Source organism: Schistocerca nitens, chromosome 2, assembly GCF_023898315.1.
Source record: "Schistocerca nitens isolate TAMUIC-IGC-003100 chromosome 2, iqSchNite1.1, whole genome shotgun sequence".
NCBI lineage: Eukaryota > Metazoa > Arthropoda > Insecta > Orthoptera > Acrididae > Schistocerca > Schistocerca nitens.
The window spans coordinates 205,248,764-205,274,788 of NC_064615.1; the positions used below are offsets into that span (position 1 = coordinate 205,248,764).

The 26,025-nt window shown below is 41.2% G+C and overlaps 1 protein-coding gene across 3 annotated transcripts in view; it reads left to right on the top strand.

Annotated features, from left to right (window-relative positions):
* LOC126235909 (nonsense-mediated mRNA decay factor SMG8) overlaps positions 1 to 26,025 on the top strand; it is an 88,375-nt gene that overhangs the window by 8,324 nt on the left and 54,026 nt on the right. For all 3 annotated transcript variants that reach the window (XM_049944860.1, XM_049944862.1, XM_049944861.1), the window contains exons 2-6: positions 2,614 to 2,776; positions 8,839 to 8,961; positions 9,041 to 9,192; positions 16,344 to 16,628; positions 24,280 to 24,470. In XM_049944860.1, the coding sequence (XP_049800817.1) occupies positions 2,614 to 2,776; positions 8,839 to 8,961; positions 9,041 to 9,192; positions 16,344 to 16,628; positions 24,280 to 24,470 (914 nt within the window). The remainder of the gene's footprint in view (positions 1 to 2,613; positions 2,777 to 8,838; positions 8,962 to 9,040; positions 9,193 to 16,343; positions 16,629 to 24,279; positions 24,471 to 26,025) is intronic.

Below are 26,025 nucleotides of genomic sequence, written 5' to 3' on the forward strand. Positions count from 1 at the left end.
GAAGCCAGAGAGGATTTCCTCCGATCCATAGCGGCATTCATCATTGGTGCCAACATGAGCGACCACCTGCAGATGGGTGCACCCTGTACCCTTCATGGCATCCGGAAGGACCCTTTCCACATCTGGAATGACTCCCCCCGGTATGCACACGGAGTGCACATTGGTTTTGTTCCCCTCTCTTGCTGCCATATCCCTAAGGGGCCCCATTACGTGCCTGACGTTGGAGCTCCCAACTACCAGTAAGCCCACCCTCTGCGACCGCCCAGATCTTGCAGACTAAGGGGCAACCTCTGGAACAGGACAAGCAGCCATGTCCGGCCAAAGATCAGTATCAGCCTGAGGCAGAGCCCGAAACCGGTTCGTCAGATAAACTGGAGAGGCCTTCCGTTCAGCCCTCCGGAATGTCTTTCGCTCCCTGCCACACCTCGAGACGACCTCCCACTCTACCACAGGTGAGGGATCAGCCTCAATGTGGGCAGTATCCCGGGCAGCCACAGTCGTAGTCTGATCAGGGGATGCGTGGGACGAGCTGGCCATCCCCAACAAACCCCCATCCGGACCCCCACAGTGATATCCATTGGCTGCAGAAACTCTGTGAACTTCTCGGAGATTCGTGGCAGATGGTACATCCTGTTGTATCACGCATTTGGATTTTTTCCTACTCTTATGACTGCTTAAATGCCTTGGTGCATTCTGCAGAAACAAATGTCAACAGTATAGATGCACCCTAATAAATGAACAGAAACCAAACAGAATTTGTAGCACTAAAAGTAGTAGTAATAATTGTAAAATTGGTTAAGCGGTTTTTGTATTGTAGTTTGATGACATAGAAAGTAGTTGTAATAGCAGCATTTTTGAAGAATTAACACTTTTTATGTTTCTATGCACCAGGAATAAATAATTAATACCTACATTTATTACTGTCCACAAAAAGGTGGATGTATGTTTTCTAGATAATAGGGTGTAATGTGCACAATAAATTTATTATCATTATTTTATTATCATTATTTTATTATCATCATCATGACAGGTGAAATAAATGAATAAATAAAGAAATATACATTATATTATACTCAAATACATTAATAATACAATTACGTTTCACATTTCATTTAGATTTTCATTTGCAGGTGAATGTTGCCTGTTGTGATTCCTGTTGTATTCACTAATTCTGGAATTTGAATGAACACAATGAAGTACAATTTTATATAATTCACAGAGTTTTAATCCACCAGGCAGTTACAAAACAGCATACAATCTACATGTACATCCATACTCTATGAACTTCTCGGAGATGCATGGCAGATGGTACATCCTGTTGTATCACACGTTTGGATTTGTTCATACTGTTATGACTGCTTAAATGCCTTGGTGCATGCTGTAATTAGCCTGATACTGCCTTCATGGTCCACGTTGTTGTTGTTATGATCTTCAGTCCAGAGACTGCTTTGATGCAGCTCTACCCTATCCTGTGCAAGGTTATTCGTCTCTGAGTAACTATTGCAACCTACATCTTTCTGACTCTGCTTAGTGTATTCATCTCTTGGTCTCCCGCTACAATTTTTACCCTCCACACTTCCCTCCAATACCAAATTGGTGATCCCTTGATGCCTCAGAATGTGTCCTACCAACCGATCCCTTCTTCTAATCAAGTTATGCCACAAATTCCTCTTCTCCCCAATTCTGTTCAGTACCTCCTCATTAGTTACGTGATCTAACCATATAATCTTCAGCATTCTTCTGTAGCACCACATTTTGAAAGCTTCTATTCTCTTCTTGTCTAAACTATTTATCATCTATGTTTCACTTCCATACATGGGTATAATCCATACAAATACTTTCAGAAAGGACTTCCTGACATTTACATCTATACTTGCTGCCAACAAATTTCTCTTCTTTAGAAACGCTTTCTTTGCCATTGCCATTCTACACTTTATATCCTCTCTACTTGGACCATCATCAGTTATTTTGCTCCCCAAATATCAAAGTTTGTTTACTACTTTAAGTGTCTCATTTCCTAATCTAATTCCCTCAGCATCACCTGATTTAATGTGACCACATTCCATTATCCTCGTTTTGCTTTTGTTGATGTTCATCTTATATCCTCCTTTCAAGACACTGTACATTCTGTTCAACTGCTCTTCCAGGTCCTTTGCTGTCTCTGACAGAATTACAATGTCATCATGAAACCTCAAAGATTTTATTTCTTCTCCCTCCTGACAGAACTCATCCTGATATAGCCCTACATGGCTGTCTTAAGACTGTGTGTGTGTGTGTGTGTGTGTGTGTGTGTGTGTGTGTGTGTGGAAAATGATTGCATGGCTTCATTACTTTAAGTTCCATTGTCACTCATTCCTTATCAATGGCATCTCAGACTACCAGTGAGAAAGGGAATGGTATTAATATGTCATTGTCGAGGTTAGGGATGCCATAAATAGTGATAGCACCATCTGGAGAAGATAAATCTACATCTGATAGGTATGAGCTGCCATATGACATACAGTACAACCAAGAGTTATGCTTGCATGTTTATATAGCACCTTATATTAGAAACTAAACATTTGATAGAAAAGACTGTTTCTTATTTACACCGATGCAATGTGTTTATTTCAGACAAATACTACTGAATGATAAGAAAGTTGCTGTAGTGTCATTTTTTGGTAAATCCCCAATCTCTGCTCGTGGCTGCAAAGCAGGTCTAATTGATGAGATATTAGGTAAACAAATTTTTCACAAGTCATTGCTTGAGGATCCTGATGTTGACAAGAATAATTTGGTAAGTGTTCACATGTAATGTTATAATGCTTGTAATGTTATAAAAAGCAATAGTTATTCCATTGAGATGCAAGTGCTAGTATGGTTATGACTCTTGTTATTGCTGTAATTACAAACATGTAAACCTAGAGAGTGATTTCAGGCATCATCACAATATATTTTATGATCATCATGCAAACAGTTTGATATGGTTTTGTAGACTGCAGTGATCATATGATAATTTTCCTCCACAATCTTTACCTGTTTTCCTAGCATAAAATATAATAGTAGTACTCCTGATCCCAATAGAATATTGTTTCTGATTATGTACTAAATTTTGCCCTATAAATCACTCAGGTTCATCAAGCACAGTGAAATATTAAAAAGCCTTTAGTTTCGAGGTTGTAACTTCCACGTCATATAGTGTAGCCAACCTGTTGTGTCGATTGCTGTTGTGGCGGATGATAAAAAAGGATTATGTCTTTAACATACAAAAGAAATTTGAGATGAAAATGTAAGCACTCTAATTGGAGATAGGAACTAAGGGACGGTACACTATGTGCTGCAAAATGTTTTTAAATTTCTCAGAATATCGAGCTGCAGAAGTGAAATTCTTTTGGCAGGTTTCAATTCTGGCTATTCATTATGAAAAATACACTGGGGTATGGGATTAAAACAAAATTGGAACTGTCACAGTGGGGCTATTCAGAAAGTAGGGAACGTTTCCGTCTGATGCTGCTAGGCACGCGCCCATCCTGTATATTTTGGTATGTGCATGCTCGGCAGCCCAGTCGGCATCCATCCATAACAGCGGGAACGTCTCAGCATGTCTGGTTTTTTCAATATTTGAATTTGAAATGTACACTGTAATCGAAAATCCTGCCAGTTGTGAGGTGCAGCCTGTGATACGGTTTTTGTTGGCTAAAAACCCAAAACCTATAGAAATTTATCATAAACTGTGTGAAGTGTATGGAAACAATGTAATGAGTGAATGTTCCATCCAGAAATGGTGCATTTGGTTTAAAAATGGCCGAACCAATGTTCATGATGAAGAGAAGAGTGGACGCCCGAGCATTGTGACTGATGATCTTGTCGCTCAAGCTAATGAAATGATTCGTGAAAAACGTCGCATCACAATAATGGATCTTTCTCTTTCTTTTCCACAAGTTTCATGGACTTTGTTGTTTGAAATTGTCACTCAAAAGCTAGGCTACCACAAATTTTGTGCACGATGGGTGCCCAAAATGCTTACAGGGCACTATAAAGAACAGTGAATGGGGGCAACGTTGCCATTTCTGGAGGCCTGCCACAAACATGGTGATTCATTACTGGGTTGAATCATAACCGGTGACAAGACTTGGGTGAAACACGTCAATTGCGAGACAAAATTACAGTCCATGGTGTGGGGGCACACAAGGTCCCCTCAAAAACCAAGAAAATGTTTGCAAACCTTGTCAGCAAGGAAGTTGATGGCAACACTGTATTGGGATAAGCAAGGTGTGCTCCTTATTTATTTTCTCGAACATGGAGCAACCATAAATTCTGCCCGGTACTGTCAAACTTTGCACAGCCTTAGAAGAGCAGTTCAAAATAAGTGCCAAGGAAAGCTGACATCCAAAATTTTGTTTTTGCTCGACAATGCTCAACCTCACATAGCAAACTCCACTAAAGAACTCCTTAATTCATTCAAATGTGAAATTTTCCCTCATCAGCCCTACAGCCCCGATCTTGCACCAAGTGACTTCCACTTGTTTCCCAAGATGAAGAACTGGCTTGCAGTGCGGCACTTTGATGATGACGTGGAACTCCAGGTGGGTGTGACTCACTGGCTGATATCTCAGGTGGCAGAATTTTCTGACGAAGGTATTTCAAATCTTGTCCACCACTATGATAAGTGCCTCAATGTGTTTGGTGACTATGTGGAAAAGTAGTGTGTCAGACACTCTTTCAGATGCATATAATAAAATGTATTTCTTGTACTTAGCCTTTTTTTTATGCCAAAACGTTCCCTACTTTCTGTGAATAGCCCTCGTATTTGCCCCAGACTTCTTATCTAACCAATCACCTCTCCCCCCCCCCCCCCCCCCCGCCCCTCCCTCTCTTCCCATATCCCAACACATGCATATTCCCATACCTCATCCATTCTGTCCTTTTTTCCCACATTTTTGTACATTTTTTTACATATTTGTTTGCACATATTTTTGCCTATTTTCATGTATTAGTGCATATTTCCTGCTCCTTCCTAGCAATAAAAATTCCTCTGGATCCCACCCCTCCTTTCACAGTGACCCTCACCTTTTCAGATTCCGTCAGCCCCTGCCTCTCACAAAGCTGGTACTGCAAAATCACATCTCCATGTCACAGGCATCCCAGAAACACCTCCGCTCCCACCACAAGATATTGCTACTGTGCAATACCTACTACATACGTCACATCTCTGAAATAGAATCCCTTGCTCTCCAGCACCTGGAAGAGCATTCGAGACACCACCTCCAAAAGTTATCCAACCTGCTGACATCCTACTGTGGTCTCAGACCATTACTATCCAACCCCTCTCCTACCCACAGTGTTCCTCATCGTCAATCCCTCATAACACCAAGACACTACCTGGCTGACTTTTCGATGTGCCGCATCCTCCGAAACTTCCTACTAACACTCCACCGCATCCAGAGCTGAAACAATCCTGGAACACTATTGTTAAGATTTCCACCTAAATATTCTACCCCACAGAATTTCAGTCCTATCCAAAGGCCTCACTTTCAGCCCTACACTCACATTTAACCATGTTTGACTTGTCAAAGACCTACTCTCCTTCTTCTGATCCCTTCAGTGGAAACACTTCTTTGCCACCAATTATTTCATCCATTCCGCTAATTTCAAGTTGCCGCCCCTCGTACATCACTTGTCACTCAACAACATCTTTGCCTCTGTACTTCCGCCTTGACTGACATCTCTGCCCAAACTCTTTGCCTTTACATATGTCTGCTTGTGTCTGTATATGTGCGGATGGATATGTGTGTGTGTGTGTGTGTGCGCACGCGCGTGCGAGTGTATACCTGTCCCTTTTTCCCCCTAAGGCAAGTCTTTCCGCCCCTGGGATTGGAATGACTCCTTACCCTCTCTCTTAAAACCCACATCCTTTCATCTTTCCCTCTCCTTCCCTCTTTCCTGATGAAGCAACCGTGGGTTGCGAAAGCTTGATATTTGTGTGTGTGTTTGTGTGTTTATTATTGTGTCTATCTACCAGCACTTTCCCATTTGGTAAGTCACAGCTAGTGCTGGAATGGTAAAAGGGAAGGGAATGGTGAGTGAAGGACAGTGACTAACAAAGGTTGAGGCCAGGGGGCTTACAGGAATGTAGGATATACTTCAGGGAGATTTCCTGCCTGCAAAGTTCAGAAAAGCTGGTGTTGGTAGGAAGGATCCTGATGGCACAGGCTGTGAAGCAGTCCTTGAAATGAAGAATGTTGTGTTGGCAAGCTCAGCAGCTGGGTTGTCCAGGTAGTGTTCAGTAGCGGCAAGGCCATGGACATTAGAGATGTTAGTGTAAAGGGGGGTGGAGTCAGTAGTGATGAGCAGGGCACTGTGTGGTAAAGGACGAGGAACATGAAGAGTTGGTGGAGGAAACAGTTGGTATCTTTTACATAGGAGGGTAGGTTACGTGTAATAGGATGAAGGTGTTGGTCTACGAGGGCAGAGACACTCTCAGTGGCCACTAGGGATGACCTGGTGGTTGGGTTTATGAACATTAGGATGCATGTAGGAGTGTGGAGAGTGGTAGAGGTGAGGAGAGAGGTATACTCTGGGGAGAGACTCTTGGATAGGTCTAAGGATTTGAAGAGAGTGGAGATCCTGCTGGATTTCTGGAATAGGGATACTGTGTGGCAGGACAAATCTGACAGCTGGTGTAGTCCTTTTGCCAGGTAATACTTGCGGTTCAGAACCGTAGTGGTAGAACCTTTGCCAGCAAGTAGAATTATAAGGTCAGAATCAGTTTTTAAGTGGTGAACTGTGGTTCTTCATGTGGATGTAAGTTTAGTTTTCATGATGAGAGATTTGGGGAATGATGGTGAGGCAAAGTTCATGGTTAAGAAATCCTGGGAAGTTAACAGCGGGTGATTTTAGGGTGGGGGCAGATCATGGTTGGACGGAGGAGTCAACACTGGTTTTGGGTTGAAACTGATTGGTAGAGTTGATGGCGAAAAAGTGTTTTCACAGCAAGGGCTGAGAGAAGGAGAGAAGGTCTTTAACAAGTCCAGCTTAATTGAATTTGGGAGTGGGGCAAAAGGTAGGGCCCTTGTAAAGGATTGATACTTCAGTGAGACTACAACTTTTGGATGAAAGGTTCTTGACTGTGTTTTATTCCTCCAAAACTTTTAGCACCTTCTCCTGCTTTCACTTCAGCTGGTCCCCTCAACCCAACAGACCATCTTCCTAGATGTTGACCTCCACCTCACATCAGTACCTCCATCCATATCAAATCTAACAACTACTAGCAACACATCCATTTCAACTGCTGTGACCTATTTCATACCAAGAAGTCCCATCCATACAGCCTGGCCACAAGTGGCCATTGCAACTGTAATGATGAACAGTCCCTCTCAAAGTGTACCAAGAGTCTCACTGGTGTCACTGAAGCCTCCACAGACTGAAATTACCCTACCAAATTTGCACAGAACAGATCCGTGCCTTATCTCTCCAGTCCCCCACCACCTTCCAAAGTCCCACTGTCCAACCGCAGAAGAGCATCCATCTCTTGACTCAGTACCACTGAGGACAGGAGCAACTGAATCACATTCTCTGCCAGGGTTTTGACTACCTCTTGTCGTGTCCTGAAATGAGGAGTGTCCCACCCACTACCCTTCCCACCTCTCTCACAGTGATATTCTGCCCCCACTGAAACCAAAGAATATCCCCATCCATCCCTGTTAACCTTGCTCCCAAACCTTTGCCTGAAGACTCATAAGCCTGTAATAGACCTAGATACAAGAATTGTTCCATACATCCTCCCACCAACATCCACTCCATTCTGGTTACAAGAACCAAAGGCACAGCTACCTGCGAAAATATTCATGTGATCTACAAGCTAATCCGCAACCACTGTGGTGCATTTTACATGGGGATTACAAGGCACAAGCTGTCTGTCCACATGAATGATTAGCAACAAACTGTGCCCAAGAAACAGCTGGACAACCCAGCTTCTGGGCATGCTGTCCAACACAACATTCTTCACTTCATGGACTGCTTCACAACCTGTGCCATCTGGATCCTTCATACCAACACCAGCTTTTCTGAACTTTGCAGGCGGGAAATCTCCCTGCCGTATATCCTACATTCCTGTAAGCCCCCTGGCCTCAACCTTTGTTAGTCATTATCCTTCACCCATCATTCCCTTCCCTTTTCCCATTCCAGCATTGCAAATCATTCTATTCCATCAATGCACCCGCAGTCCACAGTCATTTTATTTGTCATCTTTTCCAGCACCTCCCCCCCCCCCCCCCCCACGCCCCCTCTCTGGCAGCCATCTAATGTCCTGACCACACCTAGCTGCCCTAACCTCTCCTCTCCATACATCATCCCTGTATGCCCCCACAAGCAACACTTAACCACCCACACCGGTACCGTGCTATCCTTCCCCCTACCCACCTCAGCCTCCTCCTTACCCCCAGCACCCATGTTGCTTCTCTCATCATGCACAGTTACTCACAGTCTGGCCTTGGCAGCCAGAGGCAGTGGTCATATATGTGTGAGTTGTGCTTGCATCTATGTATGTGTGTAAGCTGAGTACTTTAGAAGAAGGGCTTATGGCCAAAAATGTACTTGTTTAGCAGTATTTTTATTGTGCCTATCGGTGACTCAATATCTCCACTATATGGTGAGTAGCAATCTGTCCTTTTCATAATATAGATTCTTAATAAACACATACTGCTCAGAAAGGCTATAAAAAAGTCACCTGTACAGTAAATGTCATAGTTTTGTTACTGCAATTTTTTACTGTCAGTAATAACTTATCAATCTTTGTATTTATTTTTATTATTATTATTTATACTCTGTGAACATTGTGTTTTTTTAAAAATATTACAGTGTGATATTGAGGGCTATTATGACACGAGTCAGAGAGTTGTATATCTTCACTTACGAGGAGTCTTTGATGTTCATTCTTTGGTTAAAATGTATGATACTTTCTCAAGAGATATGGAACAAAAGGTATGTAATTAATACACAGCCCTTTTGTGTGTATGGTTTGGTAATAAGTGCACCTAACAACTATTTCTTTTTTTAACAGGGTTATCTTTCAGTGTGGGCTGAACTGAAATATCATTATGCTAGAGCGTTGCTTTTTCTTTTTGCTGTGTCTCATGTTCTTGTGGTTTATCACCCAACTCACACATTTGACATCAGCTATGTCCATTTGTTTCGTGCTTTGGATGTTGTGAGGTAAGTATTCGAGACTTGAACCATTTCTCAAAATTGCTATCATGATATTAGAAGCATATAAACTGTCATTAATTTGGGTGGTAGCTTTTCCTTAATCTAATGTTAAAGCTATTTTTAATGCCACATCTGGTTATCACTATTTAATTTTTAAAATGTATTCTTGTTAGTGAGTCCCTGCCTTTGCTAAACATTTATTATATTTTAATTATTCCTCACCTGATATGGCATTGGACTTTCCTAATGAGAATGACTTACACAATCTGTGCTATGCTTCATTTACGAGCTGAAATATAGACATTGTACTTTTCAACCATTGGATATGAATGTGGCCTCTATTTTTCAGGTCACAAAAGGTCACATCTTGTGTACTCACTGTGTCGTGATGGCTAGCATTTTACAAGAATAATCCTGCTAACTTGTCACTTTCTAAAATACCAGAGTTTAGGACCACCATGGCTACTGTCTGAGAAGGTGCAATGGTGAACGTCTATTTGCGGCATCAGTGTTCTTTTTTGTATTGAAAATGAAGTTTCCAATTAATATCTTCACTCTGAGCACAATTTGGATAATGCCATACTACTGCATTTCTTGAAACGGACAGAAGTATTCACAGAGGCAGTGTTGTTGCAGTTTATGAGCATGTTGTTAAAACTATGAGGAAGAATTTAAATTTTGTAGTATGGTTAAAGCAGAAGTGTTGAGTTGTCAATAGGCACGCACCAAAGGAGGAAAACTTGTTAACTTTTGGACTTATCCTTTGATGAGCTAGAATAAAACACACACACACACACACACACACACACACACACACACGGCACTAGATGAACTAAAAGTGTCAAAGCTATTTTTCATTTTTCATCAGGTAGACTGGTTGGGGTGACGGTAGTGTCAGTGGGGTGGGTAGTGAGGGAGAGGGAGGCAGGGAGAGGGACTGGAGGTGGGTGGCTAGCAGCTCGGAGGGTAGTGGCTGGTTTGCTGGTCAGAAAAGCAGGAGGGAGGGGTGTCAGGTATATGGATTGGCAGGACTGTAGCAACTGGTGGGAAGCGGCATTTTGTGAAGGCAACATGGTAACGTGAGTTGGGAGGGGATGACAGGATGGAAGAAAAGTGAACTGTTGAGTAGAGGGTGTGCGGACAGTACCTTACCTGAGATTTAGGCCAGAATGATAACTGGAATGGAATGTGTCTTGTAAGGATAACTCCCATCTCCGTAGCTCAGAGAAGGTGGTGGTGGTGTCTTTTTTTTTTTTTTTTTTTTTTTTTGGGGGGGGGGGATCCCGTCACAGGCTTATCTTACCCCTTTAGAGGCTGGGCCACCTGTGAAAGCAACCATGGCCTATACCAATTTTGTTGCAAACACTGCACAGCTTTTTATGTTAGTACGACTAACAACCAGCTTTCCACCAAGATGAATGGCCACTGCCAAATCATTCTCAAGAACAAAGTTGACCATCTGGGGGCACAGCATGCTCAATGTCCGTGTCTCCTTCACAACCAGAGCCATATGGATCCTTCTTTCCCCCACCAGCTTCTCTGAACTATGAAGTTGGGAGTTATCTTTACATCACATACTCTGTTCCCGTAACCGTCCTCGCCTCAGTCTCAGGTAACCTGCACCCTTCACCCAGTGATTTCCCCTTCATCCATCCTGTCACCACCTCCCATTTCACTTCCCCTCATCACCCTTCAGTGTGTGCCATTTCCCACTGCCCACTACAATCTTAGCAGCCCAGATACCTACCATACGTCTCCATAGCTAAGTGGTCCATGCGACAAAATGCCCCAGAGGGGAGTGGGTTTGGCAGGGTTGGAGATTTTTTTCTGCAGGGGGACTGGGTGTTGCATTGTCTTCATTATCATTTTATCCTCATTGACACACAAGTTGCCGAAGTGGTGCCAACTAAAAAGACTTACACCAGGTAACTGGTGTACTCAAAGGGAGGCCCTAGCCACAAACACATTTCATTTCCTATACCTGTCACCCTCCCTCCTGCATTCCGGGTCAGCAAATCAGCCACTTCTCTCCAAGCCACTAGCCACCCACCCCCCCTCCCCCTCCCCTCCCCCTCCATCTCCCTCTCCCCTCCTCCCTCTCCATCTCCCTCTCCCCTCCCCTCTCCTCTCCCCTCCTCATCCTCCATCCTCTCTCTCCCCCTCCCCTCCCCCCTCCCATCCCCCTCCCCCTCCCACTCCCCATCCCACTCCCCTCCTCCCTCCCCCTCCCCCTCCCTCTCCCTCTCAATCTCCATCTCCCTCTCCCCCGTCCCCTCCCCTCTCCGCTCCCCATCCTCCATCCTTCCTCTCCCTCACCCCTCTTCCCCTGTTCTCCCTCTTCCCCCTTGCTGTCCCCTCTCCTCCCCTCCCCCTCTTCTCCCCCTTCCCCTCCCCTCCTCCTGCCTCTCCCCTTAACCCTCATGCTCCCATTCCCCTTCCCCTCCATCTCTGTCTCCCCCTACCCACACTACCAGTCAGCCTGCCAAAATATAGCATTGGCACCTTTAATTCAGCTGCATGTAGGGGCACTGTGTGTGTGTGTGTGTGTGTGTGTGTGTGTGTGTGTGTTTTCTAGCTCTTCTTCTTTAACATTTGTCCCACCTGGCAATAGGGTGTGCTGAGTGGATTCGCTGTCTCCATTTTGTTCGATTGTGGTGCATGTCGGGATGAAAATTTACAGCCTTCAGGTCATTTGCAGAGTGTTGGCCCATCATTGTCTAGGTCATCCCTCGGGTCTCTTACCCCTGACTTCCACTGTGTATGCTGCCTTTGCAACGGTATCATGCTTTGCATGCAGCACATCCAAACAACTGCTGATGGCTTTGTCGCATCTTCTTCTGGATTGGTGTGACCCCAAAATGTTCCTTGATAGTATCACTTGAGAACTGATCCAGCCGAGTGATGCCACCTGTCCATCTGATCATCATAGTCTCTATGACCCCTAATCGTCGTTCTACCTCTTTCGCAACTGACCAACACACGGTGCTATTGAGAGCAACAGGATGGGTGAGAGTCCAGTAGATCTTCGACTTCAGACGATCCTTAACCCAACGGTCACAGGTGATGCCTGATGTCGTTCACTGCTTTATCCAGACTGCCTGTGAACTTGTGCTGACCTCATCTGTTAGGTGGCCATTGCTGGAGATTGTAGAACTGAGATACTTAAATTTTTCTTCTCTTGATAGGTTTTCTCCATCAGTGCCGAATTTCTCATCAATCTGATGTCATTTAATCAGTTTTCTTTGTGTTGAGTTGCAGACTATATCACACGAGTTGGTCATTCCACTCTTGTGTTTGGTGTTGGAGATAAAACTTATTCTCTGCAGCTAACATGACATCTTCAGCACAGAGAAGTGTTCATGGGAGTGACATGTGTAGGTCTGAAGTGACAGTATCCATCACAAGAATGGTGATAAGACCAAGCCTTGGTGGACTCATACTGTGATGCAAAAGTTGTTTGATGCCCCTGCTGCCACTTGGACATACCCGTGCCCAGTCAGCAAGGTACTTCGAAACACTGTGCTAACCAAATTAGATCATGTGGTACCTTATCGAAAGCCTTCTCAAGGTCTCGAAATACAAGGTGCAATACCTTGTTCTTTTTGTGATATTTTTCAATAAGCACTCATGTAGCATGCATTGTGTCAGTTGCGCCACCATTTTTCACAATTCCAGCTTGGTTCCTACTGATTTGAGCTATTTCACATGTCCTTTTGTCAAAAATATGTTCAAGGATCTTCACTGTGTGGCTCAGTAATCTGATTGGGTGGTAATTAGAACACTCAGCAGGACTTCGTTTCCTTATGAAGATGCTCTGCTGCCAGTCTATTGTTATCCTAGCTTCTTTGGCAATATAGTTGAAAAGATCCGTTAGTCGGCCTGCCACATTTGACTGTTAAGAACACCATAACTATCCTGGGAAGTTATCGAGGCCAGTGGCTTTCCCTCTCTTCATCTTCTTTGCAGCAGCCTCAACTTCAGCGATGTTGTTAATTTCCTTAATTGGTCCTTCAACAGGTGACATGGTTGGTGTTGGTGGATGGGGAAATTCCTTGGTATAAATTCTCTCAAAGTAGTTCCGCCAGCATTCCTTTGCTTTCTTCCTGTTGACCAGGAGCTCACCCGTTTCATTTTTGATGCCACTAAAGTCAATAAATGTGGCATTCTCCTTCATTTGTATCTAGTTTTGTGTAGAGATCTGAGTACTCATTTGTTTTTGCGATTGCAGTGACCTTCGCCTCTCTATGGGTTTGTTTGAAAGTATTCCAACAGGATAGTGTTTTGTCTGCTATAAACTCATGGTACGACTTTTTCTTCTTGTGTATTGCATCCTTAACATCATTATTCCAAGGCCACATGTCTTTGCGATCCCTTCATCATCCCGGTTTCGTTTTTCCGAGAATAAAGCATGCAGCTTCATGAACAGAGATCTTCAGTTTAGTCCAACTATCTTCTGCTGTGGTAATTGGTGCCACTGTAATTTCTGTCATAATGTCAGCCTCTTTCTCCCTGAAGTGCCACCATGTGATTCTTAATGGTCCATTTCTGGCAGAGTACCCAGATCTTGGTGGTTTTATTCCAAGCTTACAGATGACTGGCAGTGTTACATTGCAACAGTTTCATATGGAACAACTTTGAGATACTGACATCTTACACCGACATAGTCAGTCTGACTTGCATTTGATCCACTGTAGTACGTGATTAGGTGAGTTTCATGTTTTTTGAACCAAGTGTTCATGGTGACCAGGTCATGAGTTTCTGGACAATCGAGATTTGCTGTCCACCATCATTCTTCTCTCCATATCCATGTTCAGCATGGGCATCATCATCATCTTTCCTTTGCCTGATATGTCCGTTTAGGTCTTCAGTAATGATGAGGTAGTCTTGTGCTAGGACTTCAGCCAGCTTCTCATAAAGTACTGTCCCAAAGACATCTTCGGTTTCTGCATTCAGGCCGGTTTTGGGACATAGGCACTGAAGAAGTGGACTTTTCGTCTGTCTGCAATGTAGACAATTTTCATAAGGTGATCATCATAACACCACAAGTCAGAGACAGAACCACTGAATTTTGCTGATATGAAAATGCTGACATCTTGGTTGTTCTGTGTGTTCCGTTGTATATCAGTTTGTAACCACAACCAGTCTCATATGACTTTTGCCCACTCCACCTTGTTTCTTGAACTGCAGAAATGTCGATATGCCTCTTTTCCAGTGCCTTAGCTAGTTTTTTGCATTGGCCAGTCATTGTCACAACATTCAGTGATGTGAGACAGAATGTGTGGCCTCTCTTGTCTAGCTGTCACTGCCCATGTGACCGTAAACCTCACGTACTTGCCATGCTAACTGGGCCCTGCCAACAGGTGTTTGGGGGACACCATAACCATGGTACCAAATCCTTGGGCCAGCATTTCCATAAAGATACGACAGTGGTTTTACAGCCAGCTTGTTACAAAGCCTGTTGCCAAGCATTTTAGAAGCTGCCGCTAGCATGAAGCCACTCCTGACGTGTAGAATGGATGCCTTTTGCAGCCACTCCACTGGAGAACAGATGCTACCTTCTTTTTGAAATTTTAATTATCTTGCAACTGCACGATACCAATGATCTCCATCTCTGCTGTAGTTGCCATGTAGAACTTCTGTTTTGGTGAAAAGATAGTTCATCTGCCCTTTCCGTTGTTGAGGCATTATAGATTATGCCCTTCCATCTTCCAAGTCATTAACCATCCACCCTGAGAGGTAGAGGTAGGAACATGAAAGACACCCAAGCCTTTGAGACCTAAGGGCATCGGGGTCAGGAAAGAACAAGAGGAGGCTGAGGATGTCCAGATAGAAAAGATAAAAAGAGAGGAGCCTGGTATAAGTAACTGAGAGCCATACCAGGCTCAGCTTGGGACCCTGTGGTCGCCAGTCACATACTCAGTAGATGTGGGTCCCTGAAAAAGTATTTATTTTATTATAGCTCGTTTAAGCATAACTCTGACAACTGAATGTGTCTGCTTATTAGTGAGTGGTCTCTTTAATCCAAAAATATTAACATTCTACAAGAGCTTTCCTACAACATTTGTTGTATAATTAAATACAGATGTTCTAAGTGACTGTGTTCTTCATAATATAAAAATAAATATGCAGTTAAAACTTCATTGAATTTGCAAAGAGACAGATTGACTGACCAGGATATACAGTGTACTCCTGATTATGCGGGGTAATGTGGGAGAGAAGACATATGCATAATCGAAAAATATGAATAACTGAGATATTTTTTTAAACATGTAGTTTAGACAATGTCTAATGGATGGGTCGTAGCAGCAGCATCAGCTGCTGATGCCTGCATGTGCTCAGGCATGGCTCGACACAGTTTTCTTCCATTGCTGGTCTATCTTAGCATCTGCTGCTACCCCTAGCATCTGGCAACCTTCACTGCCAGTCCCTGCATGCATGACGCTTGTGCTGCTTTTTTTTTTAGTGCATGAATAATCTGTAAGCCAGATAGTTCCACATGAATAACTGGGCATACGATGTACTCTCAGGAGGTGTAAATCTCGTAAATAAAGACAACACACTTGTCTTAAAACATAATAATTCTGGTATTCTACTCCATATAAGAATTTCTGTGTGTGGGTGGGTGGGGGGTGTATGTGTGTGCGTAAGCGTGTGCTTGCATACTTGTGTGTGCAACATGGATACCCCCCCCCCCCCCCCCACACACACACACACTCACACACACAGGAGATGGATATAATGATTTGTTGAAGATAGTTAGGTATAAAACAATGTATGTATGTGGAAAAATACTTAAGAAATCCTATAAACAATCAGCATGTTGCCATATTTTCCATTGCGGAGGTGAACTATGACTGTGAAACTGATTTGTTCCGTATCATAGCAAGAGGGGTCGTAATTATGATCCATGGAACATGCGACAAATATCTAACCAACTTCCAGCAGGGGCTGGAGGGGGATGGGGAGGATGTAAAACTGTCATTCTCAAAAGATATTTATTACTTCTACACAGTTTTACAAAGGTTACTAATTATTCTGTGGTCTGAATATATTAACTCTCGTGCAGCTGATTTGGTTTTGTATTTAGTTAATATATTGTTTATTTCTGTGTGTAAGACTTACAAGGAGTTCAATTTACACAATGTCTTTTTACTCAGACAGAAAATGCAAGGCACAGTGAGTGAAATATTACGATCAGTGACTGGTGTGCCTAAGGAGTGGATTAACAATGCACGGCCATGCTCCCCACGTGTGTTATTTCTTTTCAACTCTTGCCCATCTATTTTCAAAGTGGATGGAACAGCTGGTGCAGGAATGGGGCCCAGTGCAGGAGCTGGAGAACAAAGCAAGAGTGCGAAACTCAGTATAAAGAAGCTGGAACATGCTCTTGAAGACCAGATCTACCATATTCTGAGGAAGAGCCGTGTCATCACAAATGTGAGGTAGGTCACGTCACAGCTGCTCATTAATATGACACCAAGTGACTACAGCATTACTGTTTCACATATTCTGAAATGAAAACATTCATAATGTGAGGGTAAATTAAATGTAAATACGATTTTATTTAAAAAATTATTGAAATATAAAAGACATATGTAATGTATTTTTTCTAAATAGATTCCTGCTTTAGTAGTAAATTCTCCCAGTGAGAAGGGAGGTATTTTAATCCCAGCATATTAGACTGAAGCTGGTTGTGTCAAGAACCAGTTACACATAAGTCCCTCCACACCCTTGTCATCTTCAAACTATAAGGAAGGATAGGAGCACAGCAGTCAGTCTCAATACCTTTTTTAAAATCCAGATTTCAGCTATAGACAGCCAGCCTCACTGCATTTGAGTGAGTTATAATCCAACAAACTTGCAGCAGTACATGTCACCTTATGACTTTACTGGTACACATATGGTGACAAGTACTGCAGAGAGTTCATTGGATTGTAACTCGCTCAATTGCACTGAAGATGGCAAGAATGAATGTGCAAGAATACTAGTGGCTTTGTGACTGATTACTGTGTTTCTATTCTTTCTTATAATAATGTTCATTAGCTGTGCACAATAGTTCTGTATGGAATCAAAGTTGACATCTGTAGAATGTTGCCCTCCTAAAACTTCTGTAAATGGTCAACACAAATGAAAATTGAGAGCAAAATGTCCAGGCCATAGGGACAATGATCATGTTGAGTCCAGTGCAGTTCTTTAGGTTTTGAGACCGATAGATCTTCAGTATGGGGCCTGGCATTATCGTGGAGGAGGATGGCCTCTCAAATCTGTTGATCTCATTTTTTGGGGCAATATGTAGCCTTTATCCCATTCAATATCTCTCTGTAGTAAGCTTTATTGTTTGTGCAACACTCATGCAAAGAACCAATGAGCAAAATGCCTCACACATTGAAGAAAGTGGTTGAAGAACCTTGTCAACTGACACTGGGGCTGCCTTCTCCTTCCTCTGGCACACCAAATTCACTTTTTCAACTTGGGACTGTGGTGGTGGATCCATGTTTTATTGCAGGTGATGATCAGACCTTCTTTCGCAGATCTTGCTGTAAGTGTCTCACAGATCTCCAGTTGTCTCAACTTCTGATCTACAGTCAAAAGGTGAGAGACTCGTCTGGCACATACTTTATGGTACCTTAGGTTGTTTGTGATGACCACTTGACAGCCTCCATAACATATTCCAGGCTGTTCTGGAGCTTCAGATACATTCACCCATCAATCATCTTCAAGAATGTTTTTCACCATGCAAATGTTTTCATCCATAATGACAAATTTCAGTAGCTTGAGCTCATTTATGAGCAAGAAAATTTATAATTATGAGTTGTGCAATAGAGGGATCACCTTTTGGACCACCATCAAGAGCAGTTCTGACAAATTGTTTGGGAGTGTGGAGTGGCCAACTCTCCACATTCCTAATGACACCCTCCCAAGCATACTAGAAGTGCAGGCCCTGTCCTCAGTCATATATGCTCAGGAACACAAATCCTGTTTATATTTGATTTAAAATCATATATTGATGTATTGTCTTGTACAGAGAAATGAAACTGACTGGTACTGGGCATCTGCTGTGATTTGTAACATAATGCTGTTGTGGTGTGTGACATCATGTTTATTTGATCTATGTATTTAAAATATAGAGTGTGAGAAGAAGTGCTTCATACCAGGTGGTTTGCTTGTGGTTGTACACTCTAGTGTTCAATTTCAAAGTTAGGAAAGTTGTGTTATTTGTTAAAGGTTGTTCTGTAGAATAACACACTATACCTTTAAAATATAATAGTCATGTGTTGAAACAGGTCTAACTTTTCAATTCCGCATCTGTAGAAATCATGATGTTTCGAAGCAAAGAACTCATCGAGCCATGGTCGGAATGCATTTTCACTTGGAAAGGAAGTCCCTCGGAGGTTGTTCACTAGAAAGTGGAAAAGGTGAAAATCTGAGGCACCAGGTATAGTGCTTTTTGTGAGTCTAGAATGTAGGCTGGCATTATCATGGAGTAGCATCACTTCAAGCAGTCTTCCTGGTCACTGTTCTTGGACTATGTCTGCAAGATATCTCAGTCATTGGCAATAAATGTCAGCAGCAGTGGTTACAACTCAGGAAACAATTCATTATTTACCATGCATCGCTGTTCCACCAGGTACACAACATTATCTTTTGTGGATAAGCGCAGGTCTTTATACAGGGAGTTGCTACTTTGTTGGGACTCAACCATTCCTTTTTTTCTTTGTATTAGCATAAAGACACAATTTGTCATCCCCATTAATAATACAGGATAGGAATGGTCAGTGTTGTTCATGAGTCAATTGAAGATGAGCAAGCAGAGATGCACTGGTTTTTATGATTTTGGCTTAGAGCATATGGTATCCATACACCTGACTTTTGAACCTTTCTCTTTGCATGCAAATGTCGCATGATGGTGAAATGATCACAGTTCATCAAACTTGGCAGTTCTCAAGCACACTGACGTGGATCATTGTGGATTAATGCGTTCAAACAATCTTCATCAAACCCCAATGCTCTTCCTGAATGTGGACAGTCACTAATGTCAAAACAATCCTCCTTAAAACATGAAAATCCTTTTCTTGCTGTGCTCCGTCCAAGGGCATTATCCCTCCAATGGCATTATCCCAACATGCTGCACAAAATTTTCTGATTGCCGCTACTTCTGTCACCAAACTGTTGAACTCAAACAAAGGAATATGTCTGAAATATTCTTATTTCTCCACTTGGCACTCCATTTTCTACCATCCACAGCTCCACTCACTACCTGTGAATGACAATATGTAAACTCAAATAGCAACAGTGAACTACAAATGAAAAATGACAGTCGATTAGATGAGCCCATAGCAACCAGAATACCAACATGCAAAACAAAAATGTTGTGAACTTATGCACCAACCTAAAGGATTATGCATCTCCCTACTGACCCACTTCTTTTGTCATTGTACCCACATGGACACTGAAAATGACAGTTACTTAAAACATTTACACTTATGAGTGGAAAGTGATGTCCTTTAAACAGTTGACTTCAAAAACTACAGCCTTACTGAAAAATAAGCCGTGAACTAAATCAAAGTCATTGTCAGGATGTCTCTTAAAGAAGCCATCAAAATTTTTGAGAGAAAATTCTCATTAATTGAACGTCAAGGTCAGAAATTTTCACCCTCTATAATTTTAGATAATGACTCAGAAACAACAACTTATTGCAAGAATGAAATGATATATGAATGACAAAACAAGACCCAACATTCATAATTCCAATTTCAGAAGTCTCTCACAAAATAGTTTACAAACCCTTCCTTTGATCATCATGAAGGTACAAAAAAATATTTTATGTAGAAATTATAGAGTTCAAAAGGAGTTAGAATCGTTTAATGAAAACAAAAGCCATTGAACCTGTCTGAATCGCTGTTCTGTTTGAAATCACGTGCAAAAAACTGGCAATTTTCTGTCAGCACTTCACCAATAATTACAGGGGCACTAATGACATTTGTATGTGAAAGACAGTGAATGCTAGTCCACTATTTTTAAAGAAAGGTTAGAGGGCAATTGCACAGAGCTACATGTCTGCACCATTAAATACAACTACATTGTTATGATAATGGGAACAATGATTTAATGAACAGATGCTAGTCACCTTTAATGTGAGATTCTGAGTAGCAGAAATGACTTTGTGTGCAGACTTGTGAACTCTCTTTCATCAGAGCAGAAAATTTAATCACACAGAGATACATTCTGTGGTGGTACACATTATTTAATTATTGTGTTTTTGTAACCCTCATAAAAATCATCTCCATCCTTCAAGGAAACTCAATAATTTTATTATATATACTCTCACTCTGCATCTATCCAAGTTCGCTTCTAAATTAATTTTAAAAGTTGTTGCAGGTGTGTTCTTTTACCAACATGATAGAGAGAGAGAGAGAGAGAGAGAGAGAGAGAGAGAGAGAGAGAGAGAGAGAGAGAGAGAGAGAGGCTAGTAGGAGAAAAGTAGGGATGATGCTGTTGCTTAAATTCTTGGTGTCTGTTCTTTTGCCATTGCTTAAGTTCTTAAATTGTATGGATGTGTGGCATCTTTTCTTTTGGTCATGTCCAAAAGAACAGACACCTTGCAGAATCCGCAGCTGTGATACATGTTGTGTAAATTGAAGGTGGAGAAGGGAGACATGTCTGAAAGAACAGACACCACACATTCATATAATTGATTTGCATCAATGAACAAGGAATCCACCACCTTCAGTGCAGATGCACAATTAAGGCTGGAAGGCCTACCCGGATAGTCCATGCAACTGAGATACACACCATGTCCAGGTGACGCAGTGGTTAACACAACTGCCTAGTAAGTGGGAGATCCCGGGTTCGAATCCTGGTCCGGCACACATTTCCACTCATCGCTTCTTATTCTGCACAAAGTCCTGATGTAGCTGACATCAGTAGTTCCTTTCCTTTCCTTTCTTTTCCTTTCTCCCTGCCTCTCCACCTTCAATTTACACAATATATTCTTCAACATATGCTACAGTCAGTTAACTCAAATATGTGCCTCAGATTGGTGAAGAATTTATGTATATAATAACCGCCATGAAGTCTCCATAATAAAATTCTTTCCTCACTTGCAAATATCCTTAGTAATGTTGGTGAATCTGTCTGTTTCTCTCAGATATTCTCTAACTGCACAGATGTAAGTATCGCCAAGTTGTGGTCAACGTATACGTTATATTATCCTTGAAGTAAGTCTGATTGTAACTCATCTTGTTCACAGTAATAACTGCATAACTTCTCTACCTCCAAGAACAATCAACCATGTATAACCTTATCATTGGAAACTAATGATTCAAGTTTTTATAACAAGTACAATTTCTGAAGATAATATTCAAATGCTTCCTCAAACAGCAATGGTTTTTGGCACATTTGTAGCTTGTGAGCAGGCACTCAACACAGCTGTCTTTGGAGGAATGATATATTGTCCTGGTGATGAAAAAGAAACAACATGAGTTTTTGTTGTTACAAAAGAAACATATGACTATTTTAAAACATAATAACTCTTGTTAAAACTCATAGTACGTACATTTGGTTGGCTGCTGCGGAAAAAGTATGTCATAGTTGAGTTTGTGACACTACAATACACAGCCATTTTTCCCCCTTTTGTTAGCACCACAGTCACATTGCATTTATAAAATGACAAGATTTTCACCAGATGTCTAAAAGGAGTGTGATGTCCAGTACAGTCTACTATTAATTTCAGCAAGCAAAGGTTTTTGAGAAGTGCTTTAGCATATTTCGTAACCTAATTCCAAATGATGGTGTGCTAAATTCTGATATTGTCAAAGTTCATCATTGTATTCATGATTATCAAATGGATTACATTATGTGTCCTTATTTGCAACATCTCAGCATTATGACACTTTTTACATTGGTTCCAGGTCTCAGCAGCAGTGATCATTTGCACTGCCCAAGGATAAAATTTGTCCACAGCACTTTTGCTGTACTTTTTAAACAGATAACATTGTTCCATTTGCGAGCTCTGCCACTATAACCTCTGTACTCTAATTCCTGGTTGAAGGGGACAAGGAGAATGAGTTAGCAGCTGTTAAAAAAGGAAATGCTTCTGTATATTGATCATGGATTATTTTACTTGAAATACTAATTGTACTTTACATCAGCCAATTACAAAATTGCTAAACCACAAGCCCTTGGCTGGTGCTTCAGAAAACAGTCAAACATCTCCATGATTACAACTCACTTTCAAAACTGGTAAAAATGTATGAATTTTGGTTTTCTCACCATCTTGCCTTTTAAAGCTCTTAAACCAGCCAACTGACCTTCCCTTCCCTCTTGCAGAAAATCTATTGATTTCCAAAAAATGCATGCGTATGTCTATTCCAACAAACTGGGGTGAACCTATGAGGTTGTATCCAGTCCCCGGCCTATCGAAATTACAGGGCTCCATCATACAGAGCTCCATCATACAGAGAGTTTTCCTCTCAGAATCCATATCTCACAGGATTAGCTGAAACCCTTAGGACTCAAAAAACCCAACACAGCTTTTATTTCATACTCCAACATTTTATCTGGTGAGTACTATTGGAAGAACTGGTATACAAACAAAACCCTCCAAATACTGACTAGAATGTTTGAAAACTTCCCTTCGTCGAGCATTACAAGCAGCACTAACAATTAGCTGATCTAAGTAGAAATCAAACATGTTAATATATTTGTTCAAAAATTTGTCAGTAAATACGAGCTTAAGAACAATGTTTTGTTATTTCTAGGTGTAATTGCAAACACCATACAGATCCTCATGGGTGTCCACAGACATTAGGTTTACTACCTCTCCTGTAGACAGTCTAACATGACAAACATTTTTAGAAAGCCCATCACCAAAAATAATATTATACTGAAATGCTAATTTTAGTATCAACATCAGGGAACAAAGATAATTTTCAAAAATGAAAGGAGAGTCATTCATTTGATACATCATTGTGCAACTGATAGAATATGTGGTATTTATTAACAGAACTCAACAAGAAGAAGGAAGAAATGGTTAATACGAGGGTTGGAACTTTAATAGTGGCAACTATTTATTTACAGCTCTTACAAAATAGATGCATGTTTCAGAGTTTTACTGACCTTCAAAGTAGTCCGCAGCATTGTGTATAACCCATTGCCAGCGAAGTGGAAGTCGTAAGATACTCTTAGCAGTCCCAGTTGTGTTGACAGTTCAAGTGGCACGGTGTATTGCCTGATGAATTTGTAGTAGTTCTGAAGCAAATGCCGTGAAGTGTTTCCTTCAGTTTAGAAATAGAGCTGAACTCACGAGGGCTTAAGTCAGGGGAGTGCAGTAGGTGGTATAGCACTTAAGCAGCCCCATCCGTCAAGCAAATCAGTAACAGCTTGCACTGTACGTGCTTGAGCATTGTCCTGCAAAATGATGGTCAGGTCCTGCAGAAAGTGTCATCACTTCTGTCTCTGTGCTGTTCATTTTTGGAACACAATCTACGACCAGCTTAGAGTTACCACTATTAAAGTTACAACCCTCGTATTTCTAATTCTGTGGTGTGTGCTTACATTCTGGTGCTCTAAAGAGAAAGCAGAAATCAAGACTCTGGATTTTAGAAGTCAAAGACTCTTGTAAACTAGATGATTGCTTTTGCAGCATATATATATATCTATAAATGTGGGAAATATTTGGTGTCCAAGATCTGATGTAGGAGGTGTGTAGTTTATAATAGTTCTGTTTTTAAGTTCACCTAAAATCTTATCACCTTATTTCATTGTTAACATGGAATTTTTATGACCATTCTTTAGTTGGAATAGGGTTGTGTACAATATTTATTTGTTTTAACTCTTCCCAAAAAGAAAAAATATACAGTTTCTTTCAAAAGAAAACTTTGTTAACCACCTACAGATTATTGTTACCTGACGGTAGTAGTTGACAATAATTAACTTAGTTTGACTATGTTTGTGAATCATTACTAATGGCAGATGTTATTCATATCTTAGAATTAGTCCACAGCATAAAATTAGCCAGTATCTCTCATGTTAAGGTCTACTGTGAATTTTCAGCAGCATTACATCTCTATTAAGTGGTAATTGTAATTCCAGCACCAATTCACTTTTTGCTATACCAGCAAATCAAGAATTTGTGTATGTGCGGACGAAACCAGACCCTGCAAAGGACTTCATGAGCCATATGATAAAATCCCTTATCAGCTTCTGCCAGAATCCAGTATCTGTTGATCGTTTATCCGAGGGAATGAAAAATGTTACTGTCAGCAAGCAAGATGAGGCTGCAGGTCTGTATAAAGCTGTTTTTGAGAATACTATCTTCTATCCAAAGAGATATGTCGATTTTGTTTCAGTTTGTTTGTTTCATGAGTAATTGCAGCAGAGTGCATAGTGAAGGAAATAAGTTTACGGATGTTGTTTTGGTTGTGATGGCATCAATGAGGTTCTGGAGCCTTGTGTTTGATAGTAAACAGGCTTAAAATCAAGGACCTGTAAGACACTACTAATACTAATGACAGGTCCTGGAGAGTGTACAAAGCTTGTATACTCCAGTTTCATAAGGTTTTAAAGCAGCCCTGCTTATGTATGGATCTGCAAAGTCAGCCCCGTACCCAGCCTCTTTGTGGTAATCTGGTATGCCACTACTGCCCATCCAGTGGCAAATCCATATGGTACATCAAGCATATTGATTTGTTTTGGATCGTATAATTAGGTCTTGCTCCTTCATTGTTCAATTTAATAAAATCATTCTGTTCTCTATTTTCAGTTGAGCATTAGTCATTCAAAAATTCTTTGAATATAGTTCCTAGATTCCACAACCTGTTTCATTTCTGGCATTCAGATTCTGTATCTATAGCTATCGAAATACTATCCAATAATAAAGCATTTTTCTCCCCTTGTCGATAAATCTGTATGACGTGGGTATGTGAATTAAAACTTTGCATCCTATCACCCGTATATGTCATACACTAGGCTTTCTACCTGTCTGCGCTTCATAAGGTTACTTTTCATTGTTGTGGTTGTTTGTAATATGATTTCTTATGTATGCCACAGTGAACATCAGTTCAGCTTAAAAAACTCATGGAAAGTTGCTCCATAGCAACTGTGAACTTACCTATATCTATTAATGTTCTATTCAGGCATTCAGCTACAACATGTTGCTGGCATGTACAAGTCATAGTTACTTCCTGCTGAAGACCTTCATATTCAGAGAATAGAATTCTAGGCCATCATCAGTGCAGATTCTCTTTAAGTATTCAAGTATTTACTGTTTTTTTGTATCTGCTTGCATCATCCATGATGGTATTAAATATCCATTGCCTCCCAACCTTGGAACATCAGTAGGTCCCATGAGATCACTAAGAACAAGTTCTAATATGGCTTTTCATTCCTTTGAATTGTGTGGTACAGTTTTTGGAAAGGATCTGTGTGTCAATTTACCCACCATCATCACAGTATTTTGCCTTTTTTGCAGTTTAATCTCAGGGCGGCTTCCTGTCTTATCATGTTGTTGACTGTACTCTTATTGATGTGTACAATTTGACGTGCTACAAGTCTAGCGATTTGGTGTTAAATTTATTATTTCTCAGTATCTTATTGATCTTCTATCATCTACACACAGCTTTGCATTTTGAGACTCCTAAGACCACTAGCTGGTTACAAACTCATAGAGTGCATGAAGATTAGTGGAATTAAGAATGAACTGGGCACCATAGGCACAGGTCAGAAAATAGAGGAATACAGAAGAAAAAGACGTGAACACATTAAGTGAATGTCAGATGAATGAATACCTAAATTAGTGTACAAACATACACCTCAAGAAAAAATAAATGTTGAGCATCC